At 42.7% G+C, this 16219-nt stretch overlaps 1 protein-coding gene across 1 annotated transcript in view; it reads right to left on the reverse strand.

The window, feature by feature from the left end:
- Nucleotides 1-524: 524 nt before the first annotated feature.
- IRSp53 (Insulin receptor substrate 53 kDa) overlaps nucleotides 525-16219 on the reverse strand; it is a 337247-nt gene continuing 321552 nt past the window's right edge. The window contains exon 14 of the mRNA XM_076525365.1: nucleotides 525-15231. Coding sequence (XP_076381480.1) covers nucleotides 12894-15231 — 2338 coding nt within the window. The 3' untranslated portion in view covers nucleotides 525-12893. The remainder of the gene's footprint in view (nucleotides 15232-16219) is intronic.

Below are 16219 nucleotides of genomic sequence, written 5' to 3' on the forward strand. Positions count from 1 at the left end.
CTTCGACGGATAAGCAATGGCTTCCTTCTTCCGTGATTGGAAAGCAGAATGGTATGATACCATGTCCCGTTCAATAAAGTCGCCGTTATTTATCTCGTACACGAAAACTTATCGGCGGGAAAACTGTTGCTAGAAGAAGAACGAAAAACATCGCTTCGCGTCTCAAATTTATTTCATGAAATCGGAACATTCGTGCGCGCCTCATCTAATTAATCTTCGAATATTTCCAATTATACATCGACAACCCAATTTCATTCCTATAATTTAATCACTAAATAATATTGTAATTACAGTTTGATATCATTGGGAACAACTCGATTTTCCACCTCAAATTAGATCCAATCGAACGGAAAAATTTCAGAAAAGATTATCGATAAACAAACGTACTGTACATTATTTGTTGTCACTGCTAAAATATTTTTCTCTATTATACAGTAACTTTAGAATCCAAACACGACGTAATTAACGAAAATCTGGAAGAATGTGGCGGGGTGACAATTGAATGAATATCGGTACTACGAACATGCACAAAAAACGGTAATATAATAACAATAATATATATATATATAACGTATATGCATGTATACATGGTTCTTATTACAACAATTTCATCATTTCGTTTTTCCCTAGACTACCCAAAAAGTCACCGAAAGCGGCAGTCGAATCATGCTCGTCCGCGAAATGATTTTTCGCCGGGCAAACGAGCTGACCGTCATCGTAGCGTTCGACTCCGCTTTCGGTACGCTCACCGATATAATATGTTTATTTATAATATATTAACATCTTCTTCTCTGGACTCGCGTGCACGCGCAATCGCTTACCTAACGCAATTACAAAAGAAGTTGCCCTAAACCTTTTTTTCCTTAATTATTTATGTGTTTCCTTCACAAGCTATGTAATTTACATCCGGGATCTCCGAAACGAGCGGGGAACGCCTTTCTTGTTACATTCTAAACAAATCCGGTGAAGTGCACGATGTAACTTCCGAACGAACGTGAGCAGCACGAAATTTCTGCGAATACTATCGGGTCCGCAACGTGTTATACACAAGGTCTCGTTAATTCTCTTATGGTTGTCGCTAAAATACGGCCTCAGAAATCGATCGACAACGAACTATCTTCTGACTACGAGTCTCTCGCTGCGATAAATAAATTACTCTCATTCAGAAATACGGATTCATTTTTCTTTCGATTTAGAGTCGAAAAGCTTCGTTGTTTTATCGATCAAAGTAACGTAAAATAACAGCGATCTTCAGAGTCAACATTTTACCAAACGAATTCAAGCTCGACGTTCAAAAAATCAATTCTCACACACACCTGACTAAAATATCATATTTCCCTATTTATTTCATGGTTTTCGTAACTAAATGTCTAGAACCAGCGTAGAGTTCTGCTAATCTAATTGAATTGTAATTTATTTACGTAATTGAATTGCATTCGATTTCAATTACATTGTCATTCAATTGCACAATCCAAACCTTTCAATTAATTCAATTGCTAATTGTTTGAATGAAATACAATGTAATTGAACTACTTTGTAATTTGATTGATGAATGACGATCTGAAATTACGAATTACAATGTAATTACAATCGTAATTCTGCACAACTCTGCCGTAGCAGCAATCGCAAACTTTCGTGATCCAGTTTCCGAAATACACTCGCTTTAATTTGACCCTCGTGACAGACAAAATCTTCGGCCATTTTTCCATCGCTCGCAAGTTTTACGACGAAAAATCGAATTTCACGTGTAGAGAGGATTTTCGAAAGTTCGATGCCGGAACACAGTACAGAATCAAATTGAATCTCACGTTCGAATATTTTCGTTGATTCAATTTTTCATCAAATGGTTACTGCATTTGCAATAACTCTCTGCATATTTATCATTCACCTATATACATAATCATACAAATAAATAAACGCGGATCGGATTCGTAATGGCCGGGTATTCGAAGCACGAGGGTCAACAAATACGTATCTCAATACAGGCAGCAATGTTCAAGATACTTCAAACATTTTTCGTCGAACAGTTTCCGATGGCTCGAACATATTTCGTGAAATAGATTACGATACCTCGAACATATTTCATGAAAAAATTTACGATGCTTCGAACATGTTTCGTCAAATAGTTTACGATACTTCGAATAAATTTCGTGGAATAATTTGCGATACGTCGAACATATTTCGTGAATTAATTTACGATACTTCGAACATGTTTCGTCAAATAGTTTACGATACTTCGAATAAATTTCGTGGAATAATTTGCGATACGTCGAACATACTTCGTGAAATAATTTACGATACTTCGAACATGTTTCGTCAAACAGTTTACGATACTTCGAATATATTTCGTGAAATAATTTACGATACGTCGAACATACTTCGTGAAATAATTTACGATACTTCGAACATGTTTCGTCAAACAGTTTACGCTACTTCGAACACATTTCGTGAAATAATTTACAGTGCGTCGAATATATTTCGTGGAATAATTAACGACACGTCGAACATACTTCGTGAAATAATTAACGGTATTTCGAACATGTTTCGTCGAACAGTTTACGATGCTTCGAACACATTTCGTCAAACAGTTTACGACACTATAAACATTTTTCGTTAAACAGAATACGATACCACGAACATAATCCGAGTACAATAGTCGCTTGACACGTAAAAAAATGGTAAAAACGCTACGAATATTTGCTAAGGAGGAATGAAACTCTGGAATGACTCGTTATGTTTCGAAGCTCGTTCGGAGATCCCTCGCCTACGTGTGTACGCGTCTGTATACACGGGTTACTGCGCAATTAATACGTGTCGAAGTGGAAGAACGGTAATACGTGTGTCCAAGAAGGTGTGTGAATTATTATTTACAATCGCGTGGCCCGAATTCAGGGCGGCTAGGAATGATCGGGGGGGTTGCGAGACGTTTGATTCTCGCTCTCGAGCTTCCCATTGCCGGAGCGTCGATGGATCTAGACTGCTTACGGGTATCGATGATCGATGTTTTACGATTATGGTAGTTCGTTGATGAAAGCTCTTCGATTCATCCAAAGCATCGCATAATCGAGAAGCTCTGGAATGCCTGGCAGTATTAGTAGAAACGTTCGGCAATAAAAATTCTTTTTACCAACGGGGAACGATCATTGGATCCCCCGAGTCGTTCGCGTGAACGACGATCTTTTATTGCACTTATCGAGATGACCTTTCGTTCATTTCGGATGGGAAGAAAATCTTTCTGCGACTCGACGGTGAGGGAATTCGCTGGATAAGTCAGAACGCGCGGGATTGCATTCAACGAATCTAAATTAGAGACTTATCAACCTGGGGAGCACGGACTTAACCCTCATCCATTCATCTCTCTTGTGTAATGAAAATGGCAAGTCAGTCGATTTCAATATCCCGTAGGATTAGCATTGATCTACGACTAGACTGCGAGTTTTATGCATTTGTGACAAAATTGAGTGAATGTGACACAAACGCTGACACGATTATCAAAATTTAATAATTTGATTATCTTATTTATAGATTGTTATATTTATTCAAAATGTAAGTGAATGTTTATGCACCTCCTGTCGCAACGAATGACATTCACGATCTCGTATGAAAATCAATTTTAATGATATAAAAAGTATGCAGGGTGTCTTAAAATTATAGTACCTTCGGGAAATGAGGGATTCCTGAGGTCATTCGAAGCAACTTTTTCCTTTACAAGAATTTTCTCCGAAGCATCGGTAACGAGTTATTAACGAAAAGTACTGACCAATGAGAGGCGAGCTCGGCTGGCGCGAGCCCGGAAGAAGCCCGGTTCCGCTCATTGGCTCGGCGGCCTAGCGCCAGCCGAGTGCTCGCCCCTCATTGGTCAGTGTCTTTCGTTAATAACTCGTGAACGATACCTCGGAGGAAATTTTTGTAAAGGAAAAAGTTACTTCAAATGACCTCAGCAATCCATCATTTCCCGGAAGTATCACAATTTTGGGACCTCCTGTGCATAACATAATTATTACGTATCCACAACTTTCGTTTACTAAATTATTTCAACATTTCACGAAGGACATTTATTAAAATACTGTAACACCGAACGCGGAGTAGTGAATGTATTAAAAATTGAAACCCAAGATTACAGGAAAATACTCGTATCTTTATTCGTGTCCTGCTATGTATCCAGTGCCAATGCGAACTGCGTCGAATTGATGGACGAGGGTTAAAACGCCAAAACGCAAAGGTCTTCATTAAAAAAGTTCGCTTAGGTCTACGGGATAAAAGTCTCGAAGAAGATTCGAACTCCGTTAAAAAATAACGTGGCAGTAGAATCTCACGTTGCAAAGCAAACTTCGTCACGTTGATTAGAACGAACGAGCAACGACGTTCTCGACGGGGCATCGAATGAACGGAACAGCAGCCGCGAAGAACGGGGAACGCGGAATTAAAATCTGCTCGTCGTACTTTTAACTGGAACCGCGGGACTACGGAAGTTTCCTCGTTACCAAGGGATTCTGCTAATGATTTACATTTTCCGATGTTCAACGTTTCCTTGGCAAACTGCTCGATTGCTCGGAAACGGTTGCGCTTTTTATCTACGAAGACACGAAAATAATGCACGCGGCGTTGAACGGGCAATGTTGCACCCTCTTGTTGGACAAATATGGCGACGCCGCCAGAGGGACAAAGAGTTCCGTCGATCGAAGTGCCAGTTAACCCTTCTGCAGTTTAATTAAGTGGCGGAGGGTGACTAGAGAAGTGTGCATTCTTCTTTCTTGCGTTCTTAATGAAAGGCTGAGTGTTACATTCTTTTGATGGTAGATTTAATTATATCCAACAAATGCTCCTCTGATTTCCGATCGATGTTCATTCGCTGAATTAATAATATCGTCCGAGATGATTTTCCATTTCACTAATTAGACGTGGTGATTCATTGATTTTGGTGTAACGAAGGGGACTGGGAAGAAATCGCGAAAATTCTTTCAAAAATTATTTCCATAGTTTTCTTTTAAAAAAGAATTTCTTTTTTGATGGATTTTGGCGTACAAAGAAGTGTTACAATAAATACATTAGAGTTCAATTATTTTTGTATAGATTTATGGGACGATTCATTGTTGTAACAGAATAACATTTCCGAGGAAAGGAGCAATCATTAACGAAAGAATTTATTTTTAAATCGTGACGTGCTTCAAACTTTTCCGAATTAATCGTGCAATGTAAAGTTAGACGCACGACAAAAACTGTAATAAATTTCTGTCTTCGCTTTTTTTCAATTAATATTACAAAGTAAACTAAAAGGAGCTCATCCAACGAAGGACCAATGGATCTAACTCAACAATATTACAGCTAAATGAAAATCAATTCTCTTCGCAAATGGATTCGGTAAATTCAAATAAAATAAATTCTATGTTTCGCGGAAAAAAAATGTCGCGATCCGTATCTGCGGAAAGTAAGTCTCGTCATTTGGCGAAGAAGCCAAGTTCATCACTCGTCGAAGTGCACGTCGTACCAAAGTCTCGTCGCCCCAAGATGCGGAAGGGTTAACAAAGGTCAGGGACACAAAGGGCTGGTTCTCCCACGGGTGAAGAACGCACGATCCGCGGTATTTTTCACCGAAGAAAAGAAGTCTAGGTTGGTCCTCTCATCGGGCTTCATTTTCACGGGCCGACGGGCTGAAGAACCTCCGGCACCACGGCGGAGGAAATCCAGCGTGTGGCTCGATGAGAGGGCAAAAAAAATGGGAAGTGAAATTTTACGAGCCTTAACCCGCGAGCAGGAGCGTAAAGCAGCTTTACGACGTCTCGAATGAAAGTTTCATTCTGTGACGACGCGACACCGGCCCGTCGAAGGAGAGGAAACTGCGTCGCGGATTAACTTGCCCGGAAATAAACTGTCGTTACAGTCCCGAGTCTATCGAGTACTCGATAAAAATAACGGATAGTTGTGCGCGGATCGTACGACGGTCATCGATCGACGGGGCACCAGGAATCGCAGTCGCGGAAACGCAAACGGCCGGATCGAATCGCCTCACGTCGCGTCGACGTCGACCGCGCTCGAGGTGTTTCGGTAAACAAGGAAATAAAACGTTGCGCCGTGGGATATTCGGGTCGTTCGATCAACTTCGACCCGGAATCTGTGACTGGGATCTTTGGATATGGAATCGTTTCTCAGACTGAGTTTGGCGACTGACGATAAAATAAGCTCTACGGTCACCCTAGGCAGTGAGATATTGCAAATAAAATCTTGATGAATGCTTTTTGAAACAAGATGTAACGGAAACGAATCAGTTTTTGCAAGATCTTAGTTCGCCTTATAATTTATAATAAAAGAAGTTTTATAAATATCCCACAAATGATTAATTAATTAATTAATTAATTAATGTTGTTTACACCATAAGTTAAAGACAAGTGTAACATCGTAAATTGAGGATTAAAATGAAGAAAATTATATATAGTGTAGTCAATAACCAATTTGGAGCATTCGATCATGTCTTAAGCTGCACACTTCATTATGCACTTCGAGATTAAATAATAAACGGAGAAGAAATAAGACAACAGGAATGTTTGCAAGATTTAAGTTCGACTTGTAGTCTTAAAAACAGTTTTAATAGAGGAAATCAATTCCTGAATCACTATTAGAAAAAATTACTTTTGACTCAATTTTCAATAAATCCAATTACGAAAATGTTTGAATGTCGCTTTAATAGAAAAATGAACGCACCGAGCATCCTACACAAACTTATTCTATCCGCGTCGAGCGCCAAATTCGTGTCTGTCTCAGGTGCTACATATTCTGCAAACGAATCGGCAGAAACTTGTGTAACATACATTTCTCACAATAAATAGTGCGATTCGATACAATGTACAAATCTTAAACAGTCTAACGTCGGAAGTCGCTAAAAATATTTCAAGGTCTATTTCACGAGAAAATTAGCAATTGCCTCGAAAGAATTATAAAAAGCTAGGAAACGATAAATGTTCTCTACATACTTTTCTACGGGCGTGAAACGTTGTAACGCGGACGTAACAAATAATCGTTGAGAGAAGATAGACGAACGTTGTAAAACAAGGCAGACTTCAAAAGAAAGAAGCGTCTCTTTCGATAATTTGTTGGCGATATTGAAATAAAACGCGTAAGAGATGCTTGACGAATGTCTTACCTGGACGACGCAGACACTTTTATAGCCCTTCGATTCAAGGACGGTCCTCCAACCCTCTATGACGGATAAAATATGCTCGAAAATCGCAAGAGAAGCTCCCGTAAAACGTCGCGTATAAAAGCGTATCGTTGATCGCAAAATGGTCCCTCAAGATTCCATGCTTATCAGTCCGCGTTAAATTGCGCCGATCAATTGACAAATGGTTGGGGAAATCCAATTCTCTTCGACTTGGTACTGCTCGGGTTCTCGAAATTGCCATTTGCCTATCGGTATCAATAACGGAACAAAAATACACAAATTCCTATATAAGCGTTATATTTCGTCAACTTGGCCATTTTTTGAGAGATGATACTTTAGTCGAATTAAAGAACAATTCAATGATATAATAAGTAGACTGCGAATTTTAAGCATTTATGATAAAAATGACTAGGTGGAATTCCAAGTAACGAAGACGTTACTTCTCGAAATCGTCAAAAGAAGAAATGGATTTCTATTCAAATCCTATTATTGACTCAGATAATTTTTATTATGCATAAAAATCCGCGGTCTAGTAATAAGACTCAATTAATAATTAACCCTTTGCACTGGGAAACTCGTATCGAATCAGTTGCCAACAAATTGAATGTAACGCTTTAAATAAAATATAAAGTAACAAAACGTTGGAAATAATTCTCTATATAGAATTGATAAATAGTATGGAAATACTATATACAGTGGTGTGAATAAATAATAGAAAACAGAAAGAAAATTCTTTCCTGATTTTTATTTGAACATCGATAAAAATGTAAACGTTACTTTGATTCTACAATTATGCACACCACTGCGAATAAATACTTACATATTATAGAAATAAAACTCTATATAGCATCGCGTAAAAGATGTACAGATTTCACGAAACAAAATTTTTAATCATCCTCATCACTAGGAAGATACAAAGGCTAACAAATCTTACCCGCAAAATCCTCCCCAAAAAATGGCAACCTCGTATAGCGGGCCAAAATAATAATTTGTTAACAGTTCAGCAGCACATTTCTTTCGCACGAACTGTGTATTCCGGAGAACAATAAAATTCTCGCGAAGCGTCACAGCAATTTCTTTGTCCGGGTCTGCACACCTGTCGAAGAGCTGTCGCAGAAGAAGCTGACAAAAGGTGTCGTCGCCCGGTGCCGCGCCGACGGCTGGACGAATCGTTGTCTATGTTCTTTAAAAAGAATAGTCATAGAGGATTGAAGTGTGTGATAAAGATAGAGAAAGATAGAGAAAGAGAGAAAAAGAGAGAGAGAGAGAGAGGCGTTCGTTGGACGGACACCCACGCCGTGTGAAGAAGATCCCCGAAGCGCGCTCGCTTCAGAAGCCTTTGCATGAAAGGAACTGTTGTCTCTCGCACGGGGAGACCGCCCCTTCTTTGTCGGTAGCGTCTAACATCACACGTGGAAAGTAATCTAGATGAAGAGCTTATCTCATGACAACGCCGGCGCCGAGCGATCGTTCGTCTTCGTTTTGCGCAGCTTCACGGTGGCGAATATGTTCGTCCTAGAAGAACCGAACGTTGAACGGTCTGGTTTAATAAATGTGAAACGGATGCCTGGCGAGATAGGGCAGAGGAGCCAATTACAGTGCCCCGACGACGGATTTCGGGGAGCTTTCGCTATTAAAAACAACTTTAACAATTGAATCGACGTTTCTTAAGAACTTAAAGATTTCCAAAGTTTCTTTTATCGATACAGATTCTCTCATGGAACAAATGTCAATTCTTCTTCGATCGCAATAAAAAGAAATCTCTTTTGCACAATATGATTCTGCGAATCTGTGCGCAATAAAAATGTGACAAAAAATGGTTCCGATAACAGACGACTCACTCTGAAGTGAGTGTGAAACGCTAAGTCGAATAATTACGAGGACCAGGAACGACAACATCATCACGAGAAACACCGAGTTACTGTGCTACGAACTTCGGAAAGGAAATCGAACGAACATTCGTAAATAGCTAGGGGCTTGCAGTTGCGAACTAATATTGCATCTTTGGGGCGCAAACAGCAGCGAACTGGCAGCCATTTCGAGCACTCGCAGGCGCGAACGTAAACGAGATGGCGGGTTCCATCACGGCTATCGGAAGCTAAATATTCTCGTTCACGGTCGAATGTACTGAAACGACGGCGACGGAATTTAATGAAACGGCTCCGGAATGAATTCTTCCGTCGACCGCGGCGATAAACCGAAGACCGAACGCCGGGAGAAAGTTCGATAAAATGGTTTCAGTATTCGGCCACAGAAACTGGCCAACAGTCGATCCAACAAATCTTCTGCGACATATAAAATTTTGCTTTCTGAGACAGTTGACAGTAGAAAACGATATTCCAATACATTTTCTTTTAATTTGTTGATTTTTTTAACTAGATCCGTTGCTGTTTTATCTAGTTTCTCTGTTACTGTTCACTCATTAATGGCCAGTGTTTTCGTGATCAGTTAAGAAATTATGGATAATTCGTTGAAGTATATTAAATTTCGAACAATTCGTATAGAAATTATTGTTTCGATGTTTTATTCGATTCAGGACGATCTTCTATTTACGATACAACTAGAATTAGTGTCTACAAGCGCTTCTAAACGTTTTCGATTAGATTAATTTTAGGAGATTGTGAAACAAATAAAGATATTTTGAAAACGAGACAGCAGGAATGTTCTTTTAAGGTAAAATAGCATGGACAAACATATAATATTCGTATAACAATATCATTGTTTCACTCTCATAAAAGCGAGTAAAATAATTTTAACCAGCTTCTGAGGCCAAATGCACCACCGCGCGACGGGACGGCGATCCGACGAAATGCGCTCGGAATCATAACTTGCAGATGGAAAAGCTCGAACGAAAAGTTAAATAAATAACGGTAAATACGCGCACCGACGCGAAATGCGAGCGTGGGAACGCTGCAGAATTTTTGAGCGATAATTCAAATGAACAAGTCCGCGATATCGACGAGCAACGCCGGAAATCAATTTTCCCGACTGATCAGCGGCCATTAACTTTCGAGTCAGGCGAAACCGGTATCCAAGCTCGTTCTTACGCGTCCGGCCTGCATATAATTATTTTGTGCAATTCGTTGGTTATCGACAGTCGTTGCTCGCGGGAAATGACACGTTCGTACGAATCGTTCGTGCATGCGACGCTGCGCCCGACGCTTTTCTTCCCGCCGATATTGCCGAACCGTTCGAAAAACCGACATTTCCCCGGAACCTGTTCGATACAGTATCAACTGCGAGTGCTAATTAAAATGAAATTCGTAATTGCGATTGACAGTTCGAGGCTGCTGGTTGCTGTGCGCGCGGAACGTCACTTTTCCCAATTGCTTTCCAAGGCCGCGGCTTTCTGCAACGATACGTTATTCTTAATTACAATGGGACTTGTAACGTTCGTTTCACTGTTTTGTCGTAAGAAAATTGCTACAGTCGTTCTAAATACGAACAGTTTATAATTAGATTTTATTCTTCGCTCAAGAAACGTGTATGTTTTGTTTAGTGTCTTAATTAAAAACCATCCTCTCTTTGTTTATTCAGTTCTCGCAGCTGTGCTCTTTGTGCATAATGTCACGGTGTAAATGGTCGTGTTGCCAGCTAATTATTTCTCAAGCACCTTGCCTTCTTTCCAATGTGCTTGACGGAGCTGGGTAAAATAGTATTTCAAATAGCAAAAGGTAAATAGATACATTATTTTGAATCATGCATGTATATTTGAAAATGAAATATTTTATTTGTTCGGAAGAATTGTACTTTTGGAAGTAAAATATTTTATTTATTCGATTTATTATAATCAAATAAAATATTTTTATTTTATATTTTTTATTAAATTATAGTATAAAACATAATTATTTTGGTAATCTAAAACGATCGAAGTATTTTTCCTGTGCACTATAAACGTACATTAAAGATGCACTTTGTTACACGCGAATACTTGTCTTTAAAAATATAACAAGTTAAAATCAAATATTTTATTTACTGACATTTTTTATATCGTATTTGAAATACAATTTTATCTGAATTGTGAAGAATCAATTATTTAAAATATTATTTCAAATATTCTCTTTATAAATATTACCCAGCTCTGGTGCTTGAGAAAAATAATTTTGTCCCCATCTCCTTGTGAAATGAAAAGAGTAACATCAAGATTATCATGCATTCTAATGCATAAAGAATACAGTAACGAGATTCAACGCACAGTCAACGAAACGTTGCATCTGAATCATGTCCACAGAAATGGTCTCTAAAACAAAGAAACTCTGAATATTCGATAGCCGAGTAAACTCGTGCTCGCGTCCTCGAAGAAACGGAAAGCGACGTTCCGCCAGCAGCAATTCGCTATAAATTAATTAAAAATCAAAACTGCGCCGAGTGTCTGCGATGCGACATGCAATGGAGCGCACTCGTTGGCAGGCGGTGCGTGAACATGCGAAAACAAACATATCAAGGAGCCGGCTACGCTAAACTATGAATAATTATTGTACGTGCCACTTTGCAGGAGCAATCCAAGCATCAACGAATTACAGCGGTGTCCTGTAACGACAGATCGAACAAGAGTTATGATTGAATCACCATCCATAACGTTGTTTTTCCGTCGCGATACGAACCCACTCGTCACGTGGACGCGTATCGGTTCATCAGCACGCTCCGCGAGGCTCGATTAACGTCAACTGGTCGATTTGATCGTGAACGAGCGCCGACGAGAGCGGGAAACGTAATCGAGCAACAGCTACGCTTGCTGGTAAGATAGGTGTGCGGTACAGGTGCGCCAGTACTCGATTTATTCGAATCGAGCAATGATCGATCTTTCGAGCCGAGTCGAGCGTTCGAATTCATCGAGATATTCGAGATCGTTGCGAACTGTTCGAAAAAATGCGATCGGCTCAAATGCTCATGCTTGATCTGATTAAGCATATTAATTAGAGTACACATGCATTAGAGACACCTGTATACTAAGGTGTCTCAAAAATGTTGTAAGTTCTTGAAAGAGGTGATTCCCGAGGTCATTCGAAGAATTTTTCTCCTTCACGAAAATGTTCTCCGCTGCTTTGTTAACGAGTTATAAACGAAAAACGCGGACCAATCAAAGAACGAGTACAGTGAACAGATTCCAACGTGATGACTAGCTCGACGTGGAAGTGGCCGCGAGGGTGGCGTGTCAGTCGCACTCGTTCTCTGATTGGTTCGCGATTTTCGTTGATAACTCGTTAACAAAGCCGTCGAGAAGATTTTCGCTATGGAAAAAGTTGTTTCAAATGACATCAGGAATCGCATTTTTCAAGGATTTACAGGATATTTAAGATTACAGTGTCAGTTTCAATTTCAATTGATTTCTAATTGATTTGAGAACTTCGATATTCAAGGATAATCGAGATTCTACTTTGTGATTTTAGGAGCGTTCGCGAATTCGGATTTTTCAAGTAACTCGCACGTTCGAACAGTTCGTCGATTTCGAGTAACTGGAAAAAATCGAACCGAGTTCGGCTCGGCTGGCGAGATGCGAGTACCAGCGCACGTCTAGTGTTCGGATACTTCGGGAGCAATGGGAAGGTCTGTTCGTGACGTGAGAAAGTCGGGGTGATAACGATAACTAAAAAACAAAACAAATCTGAATAGAAATCATAAAAAGCGGACCGTGAGTTGCGCGTCCATTCTGTTCGGGACTGGTTCTCCTGTTCCGGACGATCGACGACCGTCAACAAGAGCCAACGTGTCGCCACGGCCAGGGGATTCTCTAGGTTTACTGTTGCTTCTTCTTCTTCTTGTTCACCGAGGCGTCCACTCCCCAGAGATCGTACCAGGGTCCGCACGTATTTTTATCCCTCTCGCGATCGGAATCCCTGCGCAGCTTGGTCCTGGGCAATAGGGTCTTCTCGGCGACCGTTTGGTCCTTGACTACGATGCAACTATACGTGGACTCCTCGTCGGACGCCTCTGTCTCGCTGAAGTTCTGCGTCATCCCGTCCTCGTCGTCTGTGTACTTTTTCCTCCTCTCGTTTCTCTTCGCCTCATTGTTCTCCTTCAGCTCAGCCACGATCATGTTCCGCTTGGCCTCCAGGCTCCGTTTCCGCTCCTTCTCGATGATGGCTTTCCGGGACACATTGCCCATGAAATAGGACCTCTCCTCCTGATGCATCCGGTACTCGGACCTCTCGACTGCCTTCGGTCTCTCGGCCGGCGTTGGGAAGTCCTCGAAATAATCGGACTTCTCCGGCACATGGCTCCTCTCCGCTGGCTTCAAATCCTCCGGCCGTGTCTCGTTGGTGATCGTTACGTCGCTGTTTCTGGTCTCTATACTGTGGCGAGAGTTAGGGCTGCCTTCCGGGCTGGGCTTCTTGGGCTCCTCGGAGTTCCCGACGTCCTCCTTCGTCTCCTTCTTAATCATCTTAGGAATGTCCACCAAGGACCTATGCTGCCAGAGCGCCATGCCCTCCAGGACATCGGAGTCCCTTCTGAACCTCCAGAAAGACTTGGTCCTCTTCACCAGCTTGGGACTCTTCGACTCGTCGAACGCTCTGCCGGTCTGGATCAAGTGTCCCACCGCTGTCGTCTGTCGCGGCAGCAGCGGCTTCCTGTTGTCGTCTTTCAAGGTATTGTTGTTCGTGTCGTTCTTCTCCATGCTCCTGGTCCCGTTCCTCGGGAACTTCTGAAGGTTGCCTTGCCCGAGCTGGTTCTGATATCCGTGTCTCTCGATCACCTTCGTCCTCTCCAGCTTGGTCTCGAAGTTCGACTCGTAGCCTCGCTCCTTGTCCACGGTGACCTCCCTGACAAATCTCGTCTCGCCGTAGATGGCCTCCTCTTTGTCGGAGAACCTGCGTTCCCTGTAGACGCTCCGAGGCTCGGTAGGCCTCTCGGGAGCTTCCTCGGACGGCGGTCTTGGTCTCTCGAACCTTCTCCCGGAAGCGCGCTCGATGTTCCGGTTCCGGTCGGGATTCTTCTCGAAGGTCCTGTCGCGCTCGTAAGTGGAGGTCTTCTGCGGCATGGCCGGCGATTTGTCGAAGTAACGGTCCCTCTCCCGCTCGAATCTCTGCGACTCCCGACCCCTGTCACCCTCGTTGTATCTCTCGTAGGGTGGCGGCGCTTGCTTCTCCTCACGACGGTCGTAACTACGATAGTCGTTCCTACGCTCGATGAACTTGGGCGGACTGTGCTCCCTGGCGTATTTCTGCGCCGTTTGCTCGAGCTTCTGAGCGATGTGCTCCACTTTCCGGCCGGTCTCCGGGATCGTGATCGTGCTCTCGTCGTCGGTGCCCGATGACGAGCCGGACGACGACTTCTCGTTCTCGTATTTCGGCTCCTCCTGCTCCACCGGACGATAGCCGCCTCCTCCTCCGCGGCGAGAATTCCGTTCCGGACCATCCGACCGGTCCCCGTAATACTTTTTACCCTCGTACTTCTGATAATCGATCCGGCCGCTGTAGCTGTCCTCCTCCTCCTCCTCCAGCTCGATCTCGTCCTCCTCCGTCTCCACCGGCTCCTTGCCGCGTTTAGCTTCGCGACGGTTCTGCTCGGCCTGTTCGTTGTTCCTCCTGGACGAACTTCGCAACTGCTCCTCGTTGTTCATCATCTTGTTCTTGTGGTTCGCGTTCCCGTGACCACCACGGCCCTCGTACTCGTTCTTCTTCGACTTCTCCTGCGACTTCTTGCCCGACTTCCGGCTAGGACCGTTCTCCATGGTGCCACGGTCAGAGTAGTCCCGGCCGTTCTTGCGTTCTTGGCTGTCGTAGTGCCGGCTAGATGTGTACCTGGTCTCGCCGTTCTCGTTGCTCGGGTTCGCGTTCGACTCCGCCCACAGGTCCATCGCGGTTCTGTACAGCTGCCAGCTCTTCTCGTCCCTCGGTATCGTTTTCCAGGAGTCGTTCTCCCAGTCCTTGCCGCCGGACTTCTCCTCCTTCTGTTGCTGCTGCTGGGATTGCTGATGTTGTTGCTGTTGTTGCTGCTGCTGGTGTTGCTGCTGCTGCTGCTGGTGTTGCTGTTGCTGCTGCTGCTGCTGCTGCTGGTGTTGGTGCTGGTGTTGGTGCTGGTGCTGCTTAGCGGCCTCGGCGATTCTATCGGCGCGTGGCTTTCTTCTTCGTTGTCTGCGTTTTCGTTCGGGCTCGGGATAAGTAAGAGAGAGAGAGAAAGAGAGAAAGAGGAAGAGAAAGAAAGTGAAAGAAAGAGAGAAAGAGAGACAGAGAAAAACAGAAGAGAAAGAAAAAGAAGAGACAGAACAGGGCGGAAGAGTGCAGAGAGTATAACGGAGAGAAAACCAAGAGCCAAGTACTTGGGCAGGATTAGTTATGCGGCTGCCGAGCATTGTGGTCGCGATATTTGCGGGGATGAGGGATTATGGCTGCTGGCATCGCAGGAGCCCGGAGAGGTGAATGAGCCACCACCACGCCGTATTTTATTTCCATCGACCGCGATAACGCATGCGGAATCTACAAATCAGGAGAGAAAACAACATCGTGACTCCGGGACACAAGTCTACTTGGTCTGGACGGATCGTTGGATATGGCGGCCGTGACCGAGTCGTTTCGAGGAGGGATCAATCGAACGACGCCCGGGATGCTGCTGATCTAGATCGAGATCCTCTCTCTCTTCGCTGGGTTTCAATGAGAACATCAGGCCCTGAACCTCGCTCTGCTAATGCACATTAGCGATACATAGGCTACTGAAACGCGCGCTCTGACGCGTTGATTGGAATTACGGTGGTCAAACTATTATGGTAACGTCGAGAGATTATATACTCGATAGTGCCTGCAGATCTCTGACTTTGACGATGCTAAAATGGACCCTCATTTTACTAGTGAGATAATGTTCGACGATCTGATTACACCGATTCGATTTTATTCTAACGTTTTGCTTTGTAGACACGTGTATCCGATTGATAAACTGCTGATCTTTGTGCAAAGTAAGCATTTTCTGCATCTGTTACAAATAACGTGAATTATTTTGGAATTTCTATTTTTTTTTTCTTTTAATAATTTCAGTGAAATGAAAGTTACGTATTGTAGTAACGTATACTCTTTTCTATTTCGTGAATCATTCTAGAGTTTTAGTCATTTTTGTCGTAAATGCATAAAA

This window comes from Megalopta genalis, chromosome 11, assembly GCF_051020955.1.
Source record: "Megalopta genalis isolate 19385.01 chromosome 11, iyMegGena1_principal, whole genome shotgun sequence".
Classification (NCBI taxonomy): Eukaryota; Metazoa; Arthropoda; class Insecta; order Hymenoptera; family Halictidae; genus Megalopta; species Megalopta genalis.